We start from the raw sequence: 22,656 nt of genomic DNA on the forward strand, positions 1-22,656 counted from the left end.
CTTTGCACATGTTTTATGGAGGTTCTGATGAAAACCAGGTTCTTCAAAATGGAGATGCTTGTCACTCTGAACTTCCCAATATAAAGAAAGAGAAGACTATTCTCTCCATTCATCCTAAGATAAAAGGAAAGCACTCTCGTTTTTATGTCCAGCACCTCCTTATTCGAAGGCCTGAGCATAATCTACTATGTCCAACCTTCTGTCATCCCTTTGATTTGCTTAAGTGTGAGAAAAGTATTTTTATGTATGCATTTACCTCCCTATTTGTACAGCTGGAGCACCCTCCCTTTGATGCTGTGGGTGCAACCTGCTTGCATTGCTTTCCAGGACATATTATGGGAATGTTTCTTGATTAGGGGTTGTGCTATGGAAATGTCAGTGGCTTCCTCATTGAGAGAGCATGGCACACGTTGTTCTACCCCTCTCTACCAACAAACCAGAAGCTACAGGCTCTCCCTTTCATGTCCTCCCTCTTACAGTGCCTAGAGGCTGTTAGGGGCTGGATGGGGAGCAATTGGTTGAAACTACCGTATTTTTCAGAGTATAAGATCCACCTTTACCTCAAAAAAGAGGCTGAAAATCTGGGTGCATCTTATACACTGAATACAGCATTTTTTGCCTGCAGAAACTCTGCCCCCTTCACCAAAATGGCCATGCATAGCTTTTAGGAGGCTTCCAGAGTGCTCCTGGGGGCTGGGGAGGGCGGAAATGAGTGAAAAATGGCCCATTTCCCACTCCCAGCAGCACCCTTCTTAAAGGCTATAAATGCCCTTTTTTTGCTCGTTTTTGCCCCCCTCTCCCCCCCCCCCCGCAGGAACACTGTAAGCCTCCTAAGGGCTATTCATGCCCTTTTTTTTGAAAAAAAAAAACCCAACAGTCCATTTTTGCAAAATTGGGCTGTTTTTGGGAGGTTTGCAGAGTGCAAAAACCTTTTTTAAAATTTTTTCCTCTTCAAAACCTTTCTGCGTCTTATACTCCGAAAAATATGGCAAACCCTTGCAAGACCAAGTGGCTGTGGGTTTGGGGTTCATTGGGCCAGGGAGAATTGCCACCTTTGGTCTTGAATGGGTGGCACTGCCCTAAACAGACCCTGTGCGTAATCTAGGGGGTTTCCTGGACTCATGACTCCTCCTGGAAGAGCAGGTGGCAGTCATGGCCAGAAAGTCCTTTGCGCAAATGCGGCTCGTGCGCCAGCTATGCCCTTCCCTGGATCAACAGTCCCTACTTACAGTCACTCATGCCTTAGTCACTTCCCGTCTTGACTATTGCAAGGCACTCTACATGGGGGCAGATTTTGTCATATTGTGCTGTATTAATTTATTTGATTCTTTTTGTTCGTTTTTAATTGTTTTAAATGTGGTTTTATATTCCGTAAGCTGCTTTGAGTTGCCATGGGTGAATAGGCAGCAATATAAATTAAATAAATGAATAAATAAATCGGGGATGAGCAACGTTAGGGGTTGAAGGGTCCAATTCAGCTTCCCTTCTTCTGGAGGCACCTCAGGAAGTATGGGTATTCCTTATTTTACAACATTTCACTTTGTGACCGATCAAAGTTACAATGGCATTGAAGAAAAGTGAATGATGACCATTTTCAGACTTGTAGCATCCCCAGGGTCACATGATCAAAATCCAGATACTTGGCATCCAGTTCATATTTATGATGACTGCAGTATCCTGGGATCATGTGATCTCCTTTTGCGACCTCCTGACAAGCAAAGTCAATGGGGAAACCAGTTTCACAAATTAACAAATGCAATGGTTCACTGACAGCTGTGGCAAGAACGGTCCCAAAATGGGGCAAACTCACTTAGGAAATGTTTCACTTAGCCGCATAATTTTTGGGCTCTATTGTGGTTGTAACTCAAGGGCTGTAATCTAGTGATATGATGGTGTCATGGGGAAGGGCAGGAATGCTTTTTAAGGTTATTTATAGGAAGAGCCAAGGCGGATGATGGGAGCAGTTAGCCTGCCTGAGGTCTACCATTTTTATCATAACACTAGCCGATAACCCGGTGTTATCCAGGTATTTATTTATCGGGGGGGGGGGGGGGGAATGTCCAGATCAAATGTAATTTCTAATGTTGGATTTTCCCCCTTACCAGAGGGAGCCCCCTTGTGGAGTACTGTGAAGCCGTTACCATGGCAACTCCACTGCGTTGTACAGTAGAATTCATTTTACAGCAGTACAGTAGAAGCCATTTGAAGGCACAGCAGGAATGCTTTTTAAGGTTATTTATAGGAAGAGCCAAGGCGGATGATGGGAGCAGTTAGCCTGCCTGAGGTCTACCATTTTTATCATAACACTAGCCGATAACCCGGTGTTATCCAGGTATTTATTTACCAGAGGGAGCCCCCTTGTGGAGTACTGTGAAGCCGTTACCATGGCAACTCCACTGCGTTGTACAGTAGAATTCATTTTACAGCTGTACAGTAGAAGCCATTTGAAGGCACAGCTGTATCATAACAGAACCCCCCCCCGAGGTATGTTATGGGTGTCTTACCCCCCCCTCCTATTTTTTTTCAGAAAGTCGTCTGTTATTCTATACAAACTAGAGATGGGCTATATAACTACAGGCAAACATTAAATAATAGTTCCATCCAGCATACAAATTATTTTTTAAAAATGCACATTTCATTGGCTGGAGAGAGGAACCCTAAATAGAACTGGGGCATGATAAGAATAATATATTTTCCTTCTCTACAAAAGGATGATTCTGGAAAAAAAATCTCCTAGGATATTATACTAGTCAATATTTAATTGAGAAGAAATGCTAATTCATTCTGCTAAATTCTTCAAGATATATAATATTTAATGGTCAGCTTTTCCATTGCCGATTTCTGCATTTATTGTATTTAAATTTGAATTATGCTTTAAATAGTGCATCTTACTAGTCTAAAATTCAGAGCAAATCCTTTTAAAGTAACTAAAGAAAAAACTGATGAAAATTATATTATTGTCATTGTTGTAGACTAAGTCCACAAGTCTTAAAGTTCCCAAATTTGGACACCGCTGTAGTAGACAAAAATAACCAGCAGAGTAACTATAATGAAGCCTGCATCAATTTTTTCTTAGTTACTTAAAAAGGATAGCCCTGAATTTATTTCCAACTTTCGCTTTTGTTCTTTTCAAAGGGATTGCTGCCAGTTTTTTACAACTACAATCAGGGGTGTAATTATATTGTCAAGATGATATTATTAAAGTATTCATTTCTGGGGATAATGGCACATGTGATGAATATATTATACATCAAAATATATATTATATATTATATATTATATATTATATACATCATATATATATTATATACATCAAAATATTGAATAAATGTATGTGTTTTATTTAACTTACTGTTGGATTCATCTTCCAAACTCTTTCAATTTTTTTTTGCCTCCTGACACTACAAATACTATATAAATTGCCATAAAGTCCACTAATAATAATATTTGGCTTTTGAGTTGCTTGTTTCTTACCTCCCGACCAGGTTATCATTGAATTAGTTGCCAAAATCAGTCATTATCATACTGCACAACTTCAAATGAAAAATAATGTTAGTTATTCCTGGAATCCATGAAAGACTTCCTCTTGAAATTTTATATTTATTATAGGCTTTGAATACCGTCAAATAAAATCTAGCATTATTGGAGCATTTATTAAACAAAGTGATTATTCCAGTGTTTCTCAACCTTGTCAACATGAAGATGTCTGGAATTCAACTCCCAGAATTCCCCAGCCAGCGAATGCTGGCTGGGGAATTCTGGGAGTTGAATTCCAGACATCTTCAAGTTGACAAGGTTGAGAAACACTGGATTATTCTGTGCACGAGAGGGAAAAGCAAAGGATGAAAACTGGTATTACTGCAATTCTCTTTTTTTTATATTTATACCAGTGACTTAACAGTAGTAAAGAAATGGCCAATTAAGCATAGAAACTATTGCAGTACAGGCATATTTTCAAGTGGAACACCTGGCAATAAATGCTTGTTTGACTATAGAAAGAGGAGTGAGTTTTACTGCCAGCATGGAATTGATAGAGAACGTGTTTCTGCCAACCTTGTAACGAACAGGTTTAATAAGATCTCTGAACTGTGCAGTATTGCTTTGAATTGTTCTGTTTTTCACTGATTATCAGCACTTGCATGCGGCGACCAGCTGCTCTTCCGGATTCCATCGCGTGCATGCCTGCTGGCCATGTGCGTGCCAGAACCAAGCAGCAGTCCGGCGCGCATGCGCGCAACGGAACCTGGAAGAGCAGCTGGGGATGGCGCACTTGCCCACAGAGAGGGTTCTGCACCATGCAATTCTGGCATGCATGCCATAGGTTTGCCATCATGGTCCTATGCATTCTGATGCTCTTACGTATAGGATGTGCATTAGAGCATTTCTATCTGCCATGTTGCAGTTGACCCAAATTGTCTCATTAGCTTCATTTGCACAATAATGCATGCCAGATTTTGTGGCCAGTTCCAGAGGTCTAAGGGATGCAAACACCTGACAAACTACGGGCTCTTTTTTGCAGTTCCAGTTTGTGATGGTGCACTTACAATGCATATTCTGCACGTAGGAATGTAGAAGGGTCAAGGAAATAAGCCTTAAAAGTAAGTTTGAAAATAAAATAAAGATAAAATCAAGGTTTTATTCTTATTTAATAAGTGTGCCTTTGCCTGTGCCAAGTTCCATGCAACCCACTTAGGTACTAGTTGCGTGTCTCAGGTTTCTTGAGAAATAAATAGACAGGCCTTATTTTAGAGTAAGGGTCAGCAACCCGCAGGTCTGGAGCCACATGTGGCTCTTTCATCCCTCTGCTGCGGCTCCCTGTCGCTGGTTGGCTCCACAATTGATAGGGCTTTCGGTTAGGACACGTAGAAGAAAAATGACATTGTGTTAGGACACGGTGGTGGGGGAACCAGATTTCCGGTCACCAAAGGAAAAAGAATGCCACGCTAGGAGGAGATTCTATGGTGGGGGAACTGGACTTCTGGTCTCCAGAGGAAAAAGAACACCACGCTAGGAGGAGACTCTATGGTAGGGGAACTGGACTTCCAGTCGCCAGAGGAAAAAGAATGCCATGCTAGGAGGAGACTCTATGGTAGGGGAACTGGACTTCCAGTCGCCAGAGGAAAAAGAATGCCATGCTAGGAGGAGACTCTATGGTGGGGGAACCAGACTTCTGGTCTCCAGAGGAAAAAGAACGCCATGCTAGGAGGAGACTCTATGGTGGGGGAACTGGACTTCTGGTCGGCTTCTGGTTAGGACCTTTGTGGCTCTTTGAGTGTTTAAGGTTTCTGAGCCCTGTTTTAGAGGGATATTTGTGTGGCGCATAGAATGCAAATGTTCAATCAATTAAAAGGGGATCAAAAGAAAAATAGATAATGGACAGCTCGCTTGGGATAGATTCTTGCTGTTCCATTGCATTATATGAACTCTCTGTGGCTTCAAAAATCGATCAAAGGTGCAAGCAAATTACGGGCCATGAGAACATTTAACCACAGGCCACAAATATTGTGAACTCAAAACATTCAGCACACCCCGTAGATTAAAACTGGCAAGTGACGGACGACTGCAGTTACCCAGGTTTTGATGAAAACAAAATTTAAATCAAATGTGGTCAACCAACGTTTTGCCCACTGTTCCCCTAACACGATTGCCTCTTGAAATGGCGCAATAAAACCCACAGCCTGGTGTTGGGGTGAGGGAGAAAAGGAGTTATTCAGACTAGTGAATGTTTTTTTTTTCCTTCAGTAGCTCAGTAATTGATCAAAAAGCATAAGATTTCATACCACGATTTTGTAATATACTCTTTGAATGAAATACTAGCAAAAAAAAAAATCTGATGGGATCACTTTGGGAATACTCCCGAGTGATTGTTTTCATATGTCTCCGCCAATAAATCAAAATTTCTGGTGCGTTGTGCGTCGCAGAAAGTTGCGAACAGCAAGTAAAGCCTTCGAACGGTGCAAAATATTCTGCTGCTTGACAATTAAGTGGCAGGGAATCACGTGCCTCTGCATACATTTCGCTCTAATTGACTCAGGACTTGTTTTACCAGTTAGGATGTTTTTAAAGTATAGTATATTGTTGTATTTGGGTCTTTTCCCGTGTAAGATTGAGATTGTCTTGGCAACGTTTCGGCAAGGTCTCACTCACCATCCTCAGGCTGGTGTTTTTGGCTTAAAGCGTGGTCGGAGCTGCCGTCTTTCTATAAATCTTGGTGGGGGTGTGTGGAGTGCTGGCTTTGTTTCAGTAAGTGGATTGATTGACTGTGTGGCTGTATCATGATTGGTAGATTGGTGCTGATTGCTGCTGGTTGTGTGTCCGTTGTTGTTTCGTGTTGTAACGGCCTGGGTGGTGGGTGGGGCTCGTTTGTTTACCAGGGCTGGTTTCCAGATGTCTGGCAGGCGGGAGGCATCGTCACGTTCATTCATGTTGTGGCGATACCTCTCGCTTACCAGACATCTGAAACCCAGCCTTGGTAAACAAATGAGCCCCACCCACCACCCAGGCCGTTACAACATAAAACAACAACGGACACACAACCAGCACCAATCTATCAATCATGATACAGCCACACAACCAATCAATCCACTTACTGAAATAAAGCCAGCACTCCACACAACCCCCACCAAGATTTATAGAAAGACGGCAGCTCCGGCCACGCTTTAAGCCAAAAACACCAGCCTGAAGATGGCGAGTGAGACCTCGCCGAAACGTTGCCAAGACAATCTCAATCTTACACGGGAAAAGACTCAAATACAACAATACCAGCATACCTACACCCGTGAAAATCTATGAAAACCTATGTATGTATGTATGTATGTATGTATGTATACACACACACACACACACACAGACGCAGACACACAGTTTCTTTGTGTTCACATGGAAGCAAACTGGTGTACCAGCATTTTAGCTGAAATAGAAATAGGGTTGGACAGCAGATGATATTAATTATAATTCTGTGAAACATGTTCCTGCATACATTACGTTATACTTCCCAAAGTTCACCCCTTCTTGTTTCTTTTAAAAGTTTTGTTGGCAAATGAGACCAGATCTGATTATTGTGTCTCCTGGCGGAATGGCACGTGAAGTGGATTTTTGTTTGGGTATCTTATTTTTAAGAACCAGCAACAGGCAGATCAAGGATGCTTCTATACGTTTTCGCCTCCCCCTGTCGTTGGTGAATTATCCAGCGGCTGTTTCAATAGCTGGGCTGCCAAATCCTTTGCCAGGTATCTTGGGTTTAGAGTGGTGTCTCTCAGCCTTGGCAACTTTTAAGATGCGCGGGCTTCAACTTTCAGAATTTGTCTTAAAAAGTTGCCAAAGTTGAGGATTTACTGATTTACAACAGCTAAAGCCTTATTATACCTGGTGAAATGACCACTGCAAATTCTGCCAAGTTCCTTTAGTGAATGTTCAAAGTTACAACGACACTTGTGTGTCCAGTTACAGTTGGCCAATAAATAATTCTATTCCATTTCATTCTATTCTAAAATGCAACTTATGTCCATTTTTCACAGCTACAACCTTTGCAGCTTCCCCATGATCATGGGATCAGAATTCACACGGCAACTGGTACATACTTATGACCGTTGCAGAAGAGAGATCATGTGATCTCCTTTTGCGAACTTCTAACAAGCAAAATCAATGGGGAAGCCAGATTCGCTTAACAGCTGGGTTACTAGCTTATCAACTGCAGTGATTCACTGAACCACTGTGGCAAGAAAAATTGTAAAGTGGGGCGAAGCTCCCTTAACAAATATCTCGCTCAACAACATAAATTGTGGTCATATGTCAAGGACTACCTATCTTTTGCCATAAAAATCAAGCTTTCCACCTGTGTGTATACGGACAGAAGTAAGGTGGTTGTGTTAAGGAGTTGCCACCAGATGGTGCTATTTACTCCAGAGGACTTTCTCCTATTGGAATGCACCTTGCTATTACATCACATTGTACTGCATTTAAAAATTAGGCGCAAAAGTGACTGTTTCCTTTAAAAATGGTACAAATATTAAAAGAATATAATTCTGAAGAGCTGTTGCAATAATGCTGTTTACTTCTACTTGTGACACCTTGATTATAAATCTTACTTAGGATGTGTGAACTTGCAGATTTCATCACTATCTGGAATGGGGAGATATCAATGGGAGAACTTGTTCCAGAAGGAAGAGGGAAAGACTCTGATATAACACCGGCATACTTATTTTTAGAGAGATCTGTATTTTCCCCGCAAATGCCATGCAAACACAGGAGTTGGAACCGAGTCCTTCAACCAAATCAACTTGGTTTGTTTTTGTGTTTGACCCCCAGTTGCCCCACAGGGCCATTTGCCCCATTTACTTTTAAAATGTAGACTTGTCGATTTTATATGGTTTAATGTTGTAGTTTAAAAAAAAAAAAGATTGCATGTCATTGGGACCAGTTGGGAGCTTTGGCCACTAGAGGGCACTGTGATATGCTGTTTCAGAACACTCCCCTAAGTTACTATGAATTGTAATTCTGCAGCCCTTTTAACGGGACAGGGTTAAGACGCGATATTTAACTTTTTCTTTTTTAAAAAGAGACCATTTAAAGCAGTTGATCATATTACCCATTCCTCCCACCTTTGTACTGGATCCATACTCCCTATTATCAACTGAACTGCGGTTAGTTGCGGCTTGTTCTGGAATTGGAAACAAACTGGGTTTTCCCATGCTACGTTTTGTAATCCAGGGTTAGCGATTACCTTCCCCCTGTGATGGTTCTGCTTTCTTAGTCCGATATCTGTATTGAGCAATGAATTTCTAGTTGTAAGGGTTGTTGCCTGATTGAATGTAGGTTCTGGGACAATTCTTCCAAATGAGATTACTTTCTTGGAAAGAAGATTTCTGTAATTTGTTGTATTACTTCTTGGAATACCGCGTTTCCCCGAACATAAGACAGGGTCTTATTTTCTTTTGACCCCCCGAAATAAGCACTTGGCCTCATTTTCAGGGAGGTCTTATTATTTTTGGGGTGCAGGTGTTGGTGAGCTTGGTCACCTCATGGCTGCTGCTGTGCTGCAATATTTTCGGGGAGGGCTTATTTTCGGGGGAGGGCTTATTTTAGCGCATGCACTCAAAAGCCCAATTGAGCTTATTATCCAGGGAGGGCTTATTTTGGGGGGAAACAGGGTAAAAACAAGCCATCAGAAGGGTAGATCTTCATGAATCTTTTTGTTTCGTAAGAATTCATTTCTCAGTCTTTCAATAATTTCCAGAGTGGTTTCAATTAAATAGCATAACTTGTGCTTTGGGATTATTTAAATTCAGCAAAATTAGGATTAGTTGGTAAAATTGTCTACACAGTGAGCCAAGATTCACAAAATGAAAGTTAAGTTAAAATCTATTTGAATATTGACTTTTGCTCAATTTCATACTGCAAGTATATGTGTGAATGTGCATTTTGGCGTCCAAGTGGATAGTCACTTAAATATGAGCCAAGAGTGTGTGGCAACAATCAAAAAAAGCCAATGCAATCCTAGGCTGCATTAACAAAGTTTTTAAGCTAGTAAACTCAGAAAAAAAATCAAACTTATAAAAAATGATATATTTGAAAAATACAAAATCAAAATATTTTTAAAAGGGGGGGGGGCGAAAGATAATTTGTAGACTAGGAAATCTGGGCAACAATGAACATTGACTATATTCCTTTTATTCAAAGTTTTACTTGTGTAGCTATTTTAAACAGCACACAAATATCCCATAGTTTCTGTGTTTCAAAGCACTTGATTTAAAATGTCTTTACATGGTGCCAAAATATTTTGGGGGGGCTCTTATTTGTGAAAGGTAAACAAAATGACTTTATATTGCATATTAAGACAAACACTGATGATGATGTTATCTAGTTTGGGTAATGAAACGTCCACGAGAAAATAAGTTCAGAGAACACCAAGGACCCCTCATATTGTATATTGCTATTCTTTAGTAAGTAGCCTCCTACTTCTACTTCCTCCTTGCCCCCTCTTCCTCTGTCATTTGAATTGAATTGAATTGAATTGAATTTTATTATTTGTATGCCGCCCTTCTCCGGGAGGGACTCAGGGCAGCGAACAACTCAAAAAGGGAAAAGGGGAACATAAAACAGAATACAGATAATTAAAATAAGCAAGAATCACGCCACCACACAAGTCAAGAAGGGAGGGGAACTCATCAACCCCAAGCCTGCTGGCGAAGCCAGGTTTTTACGGCTTTTCGGAAGGCCTGGAGAGAGGTGAGGGTCCGAATCCCTGCGGGGAGTTCGTTCCAGAGGGCCGGAGCTGCCACAGAGAAGGCCCTCCCCCGGGTAGTAGCCAGATGGCATTGGCTAGTAGACGGAACCCGGAGGAGGCCAACCCTATGTGATCTAATGGGTCTTAGGGAGATAATTTCTATGACTGTTGGAAGATGGAATCTTCAGCACTGCCTACACTGAGGATTCATTCTTTCCTGCATTCCTCATTCCTCTTGAGAGCTGACTTTAGATGTTTTTAAGGGGCATCTTCATTCGAAGAATAACCAAGCCCACAATGGGATCCCTGGTACCCTAATTTTAAATTGTCTTTGTGTTTGCTTCAAGAAGCAAGGTACCCAGGCCCTTCTACTACAACTCTGGTGGCTAACACCTTTTGGAGAATAGGAATTAAAATTAGAATTAGAATAGAATAAAATAGAGCTGGAAGGCATCTTGGAAGTCTTCTAGTCCAGCCCACTGCTTAGGCAGGAAACCCTACACCACTTCAGACAAATGGTTATCCAACATCATCTTCAAAACTTCCACTGTTGGGGCATTTACAACTTCTGGAGGCAAGTTGTTCCACTGGTTAATTGTTCTAACTGTCAGGAAATTTCTCTTTAGTTCTAAGTTGCTTCTCTCCTTGATTATTTTCCATCTATTGCTTCTTGTCCTGCCCCCAGTTGCTTTGGAGAACAGCTTGATTCCCTCTTCTTTCTGGCAGCCCCTGAGATATTGGAAGACTGCTATCGTGTCTCCCCTAGTCCTTCTTTTCATTAAACTAGACAGACCCAGTTCCTGCAACCGTTCTTCATATGTTTTAGCCTCCAGTCCCCTAATCATCATTGTTGCTCTTCTCTGCACTCTTTATAGAGTCTCAACATTACACTGGATGCAGTATTCCAAGTGTGACCTTACCAAGGCATTATAAATATAATGAGTATATAATACCCATTACAGTTTTCGGGTCCTGGCAATCAACACGTCCAACTGTTTCCCTAATATCTGGCTGTCTATATTTTAATAGGTAATTAAATGCCACTCTGAAACAAGGGAGAAACTGAGGATTTATTGATTTTTCCCCCCCCCAGCAATGCCCTTTGTGTTAGTGTTGTGGGTGTCTCCAAAGTTTGCTTGTTTGTTTGATTTTTAGAAGTTTTTCTTGTCGTCCTAACTTTAAATCCATTGGCCTTTCATTGATCAAAGCTACTGAATGAACCTTTTTTTTTTAAAACCGAAAATCAATTTTTAAAAAAACCCCAAATCATACAGAAAGGAAGATTTATATTAATGTATGTAATATCTGAAAGTAGCATACTGGATGCATTTGAAAGAAAGGCAAATCCTGGCGATGGAATATGCGGGCTTCAGTTTCCCCGTATGGAGATCTGAAGGGTGTTGAGTTCCTTGACTGCAAATTGCAGCGGTTTGCCAAACTGTCTAAAAATAAAGAGGGTAGTGAGTGACTTCAATATTTTCCCTTTTAAAATATTGCTTATTTTACACCATGCAGCCTATAATGATCCTGTTCCTGCATTGGATTTCTCCTTTCCTTCCATTGTCTATTTGCTCACTTGTCCATGTCACCGTGACTGTCAACGTTCTGTCTTGATTTAAATAATTCGTTGTATCAATTTTTTATTGGAGGGGGGGAACTTTTAAGAAAATGATAAATTATACAGTGTAGAGACTTCACAATGTTTTGTTACCTGGCTCAACTTGAGAATCCCCCCCCCCCAAGTCTCCCCTTTCAAATGAAAAAGGAGTCACTTCTGATGCTGTTTTACAAGTAAAACATATGTTTATAGAATAGAATAACAGAGTTGGAAGGGATTTTTGAGGTCTTCTAGTCTAACCCTCTGCTTAGGCAGAAAACCCTGCACCACTTCAGGCAAATGGTTGTCCAATCTCTTCTTAAAAACTTCCAGTGTTGGAGCATTCACAACTTCTGGAGGCAAGTTGTTCCACTGATTAATTGTTCTAACTGTCGACCAAATTCTCCATAGTTCTAAATTGCTTCTCTCCTTGATTAGTTTCCACCCATTGCTTCTTGTTCTACCCTCAGGTGGCTTGGAGAATAGTTTGACTCCCTCTTCTTTGTGGCAACCCCTGAGATATCGGAACACTGCTATCATGTCTCCCCTGGTCCTTCTTTTCATTAAACTAGATGTCCTGCAACCTAATCTTGAATTAAGGCAATATCTCTATTAAGATAAATCAGCAGTAATAGCTTCTGCTTAGCATAAATTTTAAATAAATCTAGCATTACTTAAATCTACGTGCACCCATGTGAGAGAGTCACCGTGTTATATGTTATATGCAGTACATGTTTGAAATAGAACAGCTCCAAGTTCTTTCTCTGGGCCAGGAGTGTCAAACTCATGGTGTCATGTTGTCGTCACGTGCTCGTATTGTGACTTTCACCCCCCTTCGCTAAACCGGAGTGGGCGTGGCCAACGCGTGATGCATCTTGCCCACGAGTTTGACAGCCCTCCTCTAGGCATTGAAAAAAGGAGTCATTTAGGATGTATTTTGGGGTCAGCCTGAGCATGAATCAAAACACAGGCTTGCAAGGATTGTCTTCTCAAGAAATTCTCATTGTAATCCCACCTAGCTGCGCACTGGTTTTGATGACCCTCCTAGCATTAGCTTTGAATTGTTATAAAAAGTAAAGGTAAAGGTTCCCTCGCAAATATGTGCTAGTCGTTCCCGACTCTAGGGGGCAGGGCTCATCTCCATTTCAAAGCCGAAGAGCCAGCACTGTCTGAAGACGTCTCCGTGGTCAAGTGGCCGGCATGACTAAACGCTAAAGGTGCACAGAATGCTGTTACCTTCCCACCAAAGATGGTTCCTATTTTTCTACTTGCATTTTTACATGCTTTCGAACTGCTAGGTTGGCAGAAGCGGGAGCTCACTCCATTACGTGGCACTAGGGATTTGAACCACCGAACTGCCAACCTTTCTGATCGACAAGCTCAGCATCTTAGCCACTGAGCCAGCACATCCCTTTGTTATAATTATAATTGTTGTAATGGAACCCAATCCTTGACTGCATTCCTATTTTAAAGTGGGTTTGTCCATTATCCCTTTTACTGAGTCCATTCCTCTACTTTCTTTTTCAGGAAGAAAGAAGAAGAGGCAATGAGTTAGTCTGATAAGGACAGACCAATAATTCATGACGTATAAAAGTGGGTTCTGTGCATTACATACCGTGTTTTTCGGAGTATAAGATGCACCTTTTTCTCCCCAAAAAGAGGGTGAAAATCTGGGTGCGTCTTATATGCTGAAGACAGAATTTTTGGCCTCCTGAAACCCCGCCCCCTTCCCAAAAATGGAGGGTTTGCGAGACCTGCAAAATGCTCCTGGGGGCTGCAGAGGGCAAAAATGAGCGAAAAACAGGATGGTTTTTTGCTCGTTTTTGCCCCCGCCAGCCCCCAGGAGCCTTTTGCAGGCCTCTCAAACTCTCTGCATGCCCTGTTTATCACAAAAAAATGAGGTGTGCAGAGGGTTTGGAAGACCTGCAGAGTGCAAAAACTTCCTTTTAAAATTTACCTCTTCAAAATCTCGGTGCGTCTTATAGTCTGAAAAATACGGTAGTTGATGAACTTGCTTCTAAGCGTGACAGGCCAAAGGCTTGTGGTTGGTAAATGGGGTAAGGTTATTAGGCCAGGCTTGTTTGTTTGTTTGTTTATTATATTTATATGCCGTCCTTTTCCCCCGAAGGGGACTCAGGGCGGCTCACAACTCAAACCAGGGAAGGGGGATACAGACAAAGATTAAAAATGACACATAACAATACATAATTTAAAACACGACAGTCATACCATTCGAGACGGGGGCAACAACTCTTTAGCCCCAGGCCTGTCGGAACAGCCAGGTTTTAAGGGCTATGCGGAAGGCCTGGAGGGTGGTGAGGGTGCGAATCTCTACGGGGAGTTCGTTCCAGAGGGTCGGAGCAGCCACAGAGAAGGCTCTCCTTCGAGTAGTCGCCAGTTGACACTGGCCGGCGGATGGAATTCGGAGGAGGCCTAATCTGTGGGATCTAATCGGTCTAGTGGAGGTAATTGGCAGCAGGCGGTCTCTCAAGTACCCAGGCTGTCCTAATAATTCCCTTTTTAATATTAGGGAAGTGCTTAGAATTCCTTAATGTAAACAATTTTCTTCTTTGACACGTATCTTTTTTTTTTTCTCTTCTAGCTTTTCGTTGTAGCCTCCAATTTCTCGGAAATATTGCAACAGGGAACCGTGAGTCCCAGAATTCAATATGGAAACTTGCTTCCCCGTCTCTTTTCTTGTAAGCATTTGCAGGTGTCATCTTTTTTTTTCTCACAAAAAGGGTAGAGTTGCTTGAAGATACTTTAATTGCGCTTGATTTTAAGCTTCACTGTCCTCGTTGGCAAGTCTTCAATTTTTTTTGGAGAAGAAAAAAAAATTGGGGGAATAAGGGATTTGGGAATATATTCTGTGGCTTTCTTCCTCCACGTTAACTTCGAGAGTCAAAACGAGAGTTTCTGTTTTAGATTGGATTAAATTGGATTGCAGGACCACGAGCTTTTCTCTGCGGCTTAAAAGATTTATGTTTAATCAAATTCAGGTAGGTGGTTTCTCGCATCTTAGGCAAGATCTGCTTTCTATCATCTGCGGATGCAGAAGTTGAAATTCCTTCAGGTTTGGATGTATCCAGTGGATTACCTGGACTAAATAAATAAGTAAAAATGTCAACAGAAAACAGATTTTTTGTTTTAAAAAAAGACTTTTAATTTGCAGATGAAAAAGGAACAAGTGTACTTGGTTAGCAGGGACATTTTGGAGTTGCCTTTGAGTCAACATTGATTCCAGGCAACAATCTATAGACAAGTCCATGCTGTATCCCCAGCAACTTTTTCTGAAGTGGGGTTCCCTTGCTTTCTTCCTGGAGCTGAGAGAGAGAGAAGGATTGGTTCAACATCGTTCAATTGGCTTCGTTACTAGGGCAGGATTGGAATGCACAGACTCCCAATTTCTAACCCAATGCACTTAATAGCTGTCCCAAGCTGGCATTGAGCAGGTATCTACTCTCCTGTCGCTTCGTTCTCCCACATCCTGCATTCAGGAAGGGTAGATGCGGATGACCCATTTTCAGATGTTTGAAGAGTGTTGAGTGTTGTCCTCAAACTTTTAAAACGGGGGCCAATTCACGGCCCCTCAGACAATTTAAGAGCCGAGGTGGCGCAGTGGTTAGGGTGCAGTACTGCAGGCCTCTTCAGCTGGCTGTGATCTGCAGTTCAGCGGTTCAAATCTCACCGGCTCAAGGTCGACTCAGCCTTCCATCCTTCCGAGGTGGGTGAAATGAGGACCCAGACTGTGGGGGCAAGTTGCTGACTCAATTTGCTAAAAAAATCTGTAAACCACTTAGAGAGGGCTGATAGCCCTATGAAGCGGTATATAAGTCTAATAAATAAATAAATAAATAAATAAATAAATAAATAAATAAATAAATAAATAAATAAATAGATAAATAGATAAATAAATAGATAAATAGATAAATAAATAAAGAATTTAGCAGTCCATTAAACAATACACCTAAATTAAATGTTGATTTTTTTTTGCTCCTGGTGGAAAGCAGGCAGCAGGGATGTGGCTGCCTGGGTTGGGGTGAGGGACTTCCTTTTGTGTGTGTATGTGTCTCCCTCTCTCCCTCCCTCTCTCTGTGTCTCTCTCTAGGCTGGGGGCCCATTTTTGGCCTCCTGACACCTCCGTGCACCCTGTTTTTGGCCTCCTCGGCCTCCAGAAGGTGGGTGGGGGATGGTGGGTAGGTGGGGCAATGTGGGTGTGGCAGCCTCGTGGTCCTGCACGGGTCGGATTAATGGCTTCGGCGGGCCGTATTCGGCCCACGGGCCGTAGTTTGAGGACCCCGGTGTTACGAGGCCTGTTGGGTTTTTAAAAGGCAATTAAAGTGGGTCTTAGAAGCAGAGACGTTGTGAACTATTCCCTCTAATAATTTGGTGGTTGATTGAAACTGAGTTATTTCGTTGATCTCAATTAAATTGTGCTTTGTACTATAGCAGGGGTATCAAACTTGCTTTGTCACGGCGTCACATGATATATCACAATTCCCTCCTCTTCGCTAAACTGGGCATGGGCGTGGCCAACTTGTGACGCATCGGGGCTGCGAGTTTGACAGCCCTGTACTATAGTATTCTGTTGTCATTGATATTTGCATATATGTTAACTCTATTTATAAAAGTAGGGTTTGTGAAATACTCAGTGTCGGTACGGATTGGAGCAATGTATAACCCTAGCAAATAGATAAATTGGTGTTCAGCCCTCAACAATATTTCTTACTGCTAAACTCTCCCAGTCTCTTTTTGCTGACAATTTCCCAGCCTCCAATCATTTTCATTGTCCTTATTTGCATCTCTCTCATTTGGTCAAAATGTTCCATAATAACTTTGGTTGTAAAAATATTATAGTTTAACCACCGCTGCCACCAGTGACTGTCCCTTTTCCTTTCCTTTCTTTCTTTTAAAGGAATTGTTTAAATCATCAAGATGAGAAAATCATTGATTATTGCTCTATGGTTCTTTTCACGTGCCTTAATCCGGAGCGAATCAAACAACTCCAGGAACAAAACAACTTGAACATTGCCCTCTGTGTTCTTCGAGCTTCTAGAAGATGCCCAGAATTGGAATGGATGTATGTATTCTGTTCAGCTTTTTCAAAACGGTAACAAGGGGTCGTGTTTAGCTTTTGATAACCTGTTCTGACCGAGACTTCCCAAGAGCATGAAGGAATTCCTTCTCCCAACAAAAGCCCCTTTTGTTAATTAACAGTGAATTCTGCTCATTTGCATCCAGCAAAGTCTTTCAAGGGAGGAATTACAGTCACAGACCTTATCTGGCTTGGAGAGCTGCCAGGCCGATATCTGCAAAACTTGGCAAGGAGTCTCGGAGAGTCACAAACTAATTAAGTGAACTAATTGTCTCCTGCAAACTCCACTCCCCTTTCGCTCCTCTTTTATTCCCTCTGGGAGGGGCCATTCATCTTACACCTGTAGCCTTACTCCCAAGTCAACCCCTGTTCTTTAGCTGTTCCCTTTGTCTGGCAACTCTGCGCATGCGCACACTTGGGAACAGGCTCCAGCTGTTCGTCTGCCTCACTGATGTCTGACTCTGAAGGCAGCTGATAACTGGCATACGGCTCTGGCCCCCTCTCTGCCTCCGACACAGAGCCCTCATCAGAGCCTTCCCCAGATTCCAGGACTGGCCCATGTTCCTCCTCAACCTCCTCACTGTCCGAACCTGCTGCCTGCTTTGCTGGCTGCTGGCGGGCCACAACATAACCTTCCATTCTACAGAGTATAAGTTACAGCTTCTTTTTACATTCTTTTTAACCCAGGCACTGTAAAAATGTTATATTGATAGCGTGTAACTGAGTTGCATCCATTCAGCCTCTTTTTGTCAGAGATAAGACCCCAAATCGCATGTGATATTGGCATTTTCTGACTTTTTATTAGTAGCGCCTGGCTACGCTGCTCCCAGGTGCTTCTGTTGTTCTTCCCTGTCCCGCCAACTGCAGACACGGGTATGGGGAGGGGGAAGAAAACACGGAGAAGCATTTTGCTTCATGGAAGAGCTATTTTACTTATCTGAAAGGAAGCTGGATTCTAATGATGGAGCTTATGATCAGAAATGCGATTCAGATTAAGGGCCACTTTTTGAATTACACCAATGAGGCTTCATCGGAACCATCAAGTGTCCCCAAAAGTCTCAAAAAAGGTTATAGCCAAGTGATGGTATTCAGCCGGTTTGGGGTAAACCGGTAGTGGCGATCTGTGGGTAGTGGTCCATTATGCTGTCCTATTTAGCCACATTTTCTAAGCCACATGCATGCTTGCAAGCCGTGCGCGAGCAAAGTGCATGCACGGAAGGTTATGCACATGAGCAGAAGGTGCAAACACATGCTCACAGTTTTTGGCGCACAGCGAACCGGTGGTAAAATAACGTGAAGCCCACCTCTGGTTATAGCCCAAGCGATGTAGTTTATTCACTTTACAAATTTTGGAGTGGCTTTTCAGACTCCAAAATATTGGGCACGTCTTAAGGCACATATTCTGGAGAGTGAGAAATTCCCTGAGAATAGACTCCAGCATGAGTCCGAAAGCTTGGAATAATAAACCTCTGGTCCTGGTGATCGACTCGGATTGGATCCTGTAACATCTTAAAGCTTTGACCATCGCACAGCTTGGGTTTGGGTTTGGGGGTTCTGTTCTATCCCTCTGTTGATGCAGCCTAGAATTGTGTTGGCTTTTTTGGCAGCTGCTGCACACGGCTGGCTCATATTTAAATGGTTGTCCACTAGGGCTCCAAGATCCCTCTCACAGTCACTACTATTGAGCAAGGTACCACCTATACTGTACCTGTGCATTTCGTTTTTGTTGCCTAAATGTAGCACCTTACTCTTGACTGCTATCGGTGTAAACTACATCAATACAGTGCAGAGGTGTTAACTTTGTTGTTTATTTATAACCAACAACAATATGTCCTACTTTTTGTGCGCTTTTTCCTCATTCCAGGACCTTGATTGTTACCAACCATTTGCTGAAGTGCCCCGAGTTGGTCAAAGCCCTCTATGCCAAACTGAGCGATCCAGAAAGGTAACCCCAAAAACCAGTGTGGGTTTTAGTAGTTAGCATACCATCTAGAGTATCCTGTTCACGTGATATATTTTTTGGGGTGGGGGTGGGGGGAGAGAAAAAAAACGGTGTGGTTTTATAGTTGGCACGGAATCCCTAAATACATGTTTCTGTGTCAGTAATGGTTTTAAATTGGTTGGTTAACATTACAAACCAGCCGCAACTGGCAAGGATGTGGATAAGGAGTCGCAGGATTCAGGTTGGCGCCCTGACTTTCTAAAGAAATGCGCAGGCTGGGGATAAACGAAGAGAAGATTTCATGCTTGGGCCCTGATTTCATAAGAGTATCGTTCCCTGCTGCATCGAATGATTCAACCTAACCTCTCATTTCGTAGCTAGAGTGGAACACCCTCCCCCCCCAAAATAAGACACAATAAAGTGTGTATCTGCCAAATCGTTTCAGATACCTTCAACCCTCCAGCCAAATGAAGAGCAAGGTGAACCTCCCCCCCACTTGCCATCAGCAATATCTCCTTACAAACAAGCTGGCACATGAAATGAAATTTGAGAGGATATATTAGCAAAGTAAAAGAAATATCAAATAGGATGTTTTGGGTATCAGTAATGTACATCCTCACTGGAGAAGAGCCTAATGCTGGGAAAGATTGAGGGCAAAAGAAAAAGGGGACGACAGAGAATGAGGTGGCTGGATGGAGTCACCGAAGCAGTCGGTGTAAGCTTCCTGTCCTCTACCATCCTCTGGACAGGAAGGCCTGGAGGAACATTGTCCATGGGGTTGCGATGGGTCAGACACCACTTCACAACTAACAACAACAATGTGCATGCTTTGCTAATGTGATTGTATTTTTCTCTGACTAGCTCCATCGCAAAAACCAGATTTAGTAAAAACCATGATAGGGATCCTTCTCCTTATCCATCAGTATTTCGTAATTATAGTTTGAAGGAATGAAATGGAAATCGCGATTTTGGTTCAATAAGTGTGCACAGATTTTAACTAGGATCATTAGCGCATACTGTGGGATAGCATGAACCGAATAATAAATAAAAGCATCATAACCTAACTTAGCCAGTCATTAGCTTCTAACCAGGGTTTGCAAACTGTCCAGATGCTGGTTTCACTTCTAGTTCATGCAAATGGTGATATGCAACTTTAACTGTGGTTAAAAACACGGGAATCCCAAACGATGCATCTTAATGAGGAAATACTTAAAAAAACATTAACCATCCAGAGAATTAAAATTTTAAATACAGTTATTGTTAGTTGCAAAGTTATGTCCGACCTATTGCGACCCCTTGGACAATGCTCCTCCAGGCCTTCCTGTCCTCTGTCAACCTCTGGACTCCATTTAAGCCCACACCGACTGCTTCAGTGACTCCATCCAACCACCTCATTCTCTGTCGTCCCCTTCTTCTTTTGCCCTCCATCGTTCCCAGCATGAGGCTCTTCTCCAGTGAGAAGATACGGTAAGAGAAATATGGTATGACAATCTATAACGTATCTTTGTTCCTTGGTCTACGCAACTGTACCGTGTGATACATTGGGGATAACCTGAGCACAGCTCCAGGTGGGGGTCTTATTTTCAAAATCCTGCAACGCTTGGACTAGAAGACCTAAGCGCTTCCATGGTCACGTTGCCAAGCCCATTCATGACCATCTTCACCTGAGGCAGGGGTCGGCAACCTTAAACACTCAAAAGAGCCACAAAGGTCGTAACCAAAAGCCCCCCGTTCAATTCTGGAGCTGACCAGAAGTCCGGTTCCTTCACCATAGAGTCTCTTCCTAGCACGGCATCCTTTTTCCTCTATCTGTCCTAACCAAAAAGCCCTATCAATTGTGGAACTGAACCGGTGACAGGGAGCCGCAGCCGAGGGATGAAAGAGCCACATGCGGCTCCAGAGCCATAGGTTGCTGATACCCAAAAGTAGTCAGAAAGCCTTCCTACCTAGGACTGTTTGTGTGGAAATCATTGATGCATGCTCTGTGTTTGTGGGTGGGGAGCCCATCATATACCTTCTCCTCTCCCTTGGCTTTCTGCAGAGGGTTGCAACCTCCCTCGTTTACTCTGATGCCAAGTCTGTGTGCAGACCTCCTTACCTCTGCAAGATTCAACCCTGGTTAATGTTTCTACAAAAAGGAAATTGGGACTAATGGTGTGGGCGGACCGGGATTGGCTCTGGAGCAACACGCCCCATCCCCTGATGTGCTCCTAATGATAAAGCAGGAGTTGGATGCTAGTTCTGCAGCTGGTGCACTCCTGTCGCTTGCAGTGAAAGGGAAAAAAAATATTTCCGCAAACAAATCGAAACATAAAAGACGGGATGGAAAATACTAGTTTTCCTTTCTTTGTGCCAGCACAAACCCAGAAGGGCCTTTGATGGAATGGTTTGTTCACTTCACATCTCCCTACTGTGCTCAGTAGGATTGCTCTTGTTAAAATATTTATTCTGATTTCTTTTTTTTTTTTAAAGAATCAGTATTCTCTGAATATTGGGAACTTTTTAACCACCACAGAAATTTCATCAGTTATAAATTAGCGGTAGCTCTGCGCCTTTCACGATGAATGCTGTAGTCCAGTGTTTCTCAACCTTGGTGACTTTAAGTCCTGTGGACTTCAACTCCCAGATTTCCCCAGCCAGCTATGCTGGCTGGGGGATTCTGGGAGTTGAAGTCCATAGGACTTAAAGTCACCAAGGTTGAGAAACACTGCTGTAGTCCACAACCTTAACATCTCGTTTAATGGAATCCTTGATGCTCTCTGAGCTTGCTTGGTTCGTTACAGACTAGGTACATAGAATCATAGGGTTGAAAGGGATCTCGGAGGTCTTCTAGTCCAACCCCTTTGCCCACGACAGGAGATCTTAGACTATTCTGGACAAAATGGCTCTCCCATCTCTTCTTGAAAACCTCCATTGATGGAGCACCCACAATTTCCATAGGCGATTATAATTTAATTTCATTAAAACATTAAAAACTTACTCTGCTAATTGCTTTTTTTTGGTAGCTTGAGTAATATTTATACTTCCTTCTGGTTACAGTAGCAAACAAGGGCTACCTGTATTATCAAATTCCTCCGTACCTCTTGTCAAAGGTGTACAATAGTGGCCAAAATTGTGGAAATCTTTTGTGAAAAGTGTATTTTTGACGTTTGATGGCTAATAACACCACGTTTCTTTGGAGTAGTACCATAAAATTATATATCAATGGAAAGATAAGTTAAGCAACAATGTAATGCAACAAAGTCTGTTCAATTATCTGTATTCTATAAAAAGGTACAGCCAAATATAGCCAGTCAATCATTCAATCTTGGTTTCACATTATAACAGCTGCAGAACTAAAAGATTTGGTTCACTCCATGGGAAGATGTTGTAAGGCCGTAATTCATGCGAAAGGTTACCCAACTAAGTATTAACTGACATGCTGATAATTTTTGCATATCTCGTTTTTTTCTATGGTGATCATTTTTGTTTATATCATTTTTTTCTAGGTGTTTCACTTTTCTTCTTTATAGCTGCTATTCTAATAGCAAATCCTTCATAAAAGTTATTGGATTACATTCTTGATTAAATTATCTTTCCATTGATATATAAGTTTACGGTACTACTTGCAAACGAAGTGGTGCTATTAGCCATCAAATCTCAAAAATACTGTACACTTTTCCCAAAAGGCTTCCACAATTTTGGCCACTAGTATATACACCAGCCTGCCTATTAAGCTTTTGATAACAGCAGAATAGTTCTTCTTTCATCATATAAAAGCTTAACAGTTTCTGTTTGGAAGAATGATTGTTTCAAAA

At 42.1% G+C, this 22,656-nt stretch overlaps 1 protein-coding gene across 1 annotated transcript in view; it reads left to right on the forward strand.

The window, feature by feature from the left end:
• The window catches only part of ATXN10 (ataxin 10), a 75,773-nt gene that overhangs the window by 11,121 nt on the left and 41,996 nt on the right, over positions 1 to 22,656 (forward strand). The window contains exons 4-6 of the mRNA XM_087722229.1: positions 14,425 to 14,521; positions 16,738 to 16,902; positions 18,782 to 18,862. Of these exons, the coding sequence (XP_087578355.1) occupies positions 14,425 to 14,521; positions 16,738 to 16,902; positions 18,782 to 18,862 (343 nt within the window). The remainder of the gene's footprint in view (positions 1 to 14,424; positions 14,522 to 16,737; positions 16,903 to 18,781; positions 18,863 to 22,656) is intronic.

This window comes from Thamnophis sirtalis, unplaced genomic scaffold (assembly GCF_051295495.1).
Source record: "Thamnophis sirtalis isolate CommonGarterSnake01/CBP01778 unplaced genomic scaffold, rThaSir2_p1.2 scaffold_9, whole genome shotgun sequence".
NCBI classification, from domain to species: Eukaryota; Metazoa; Chordata; class Lepidosauria; order Squamata; family Natricidae; genus Thamnophis; species Thamnophis sirtalis.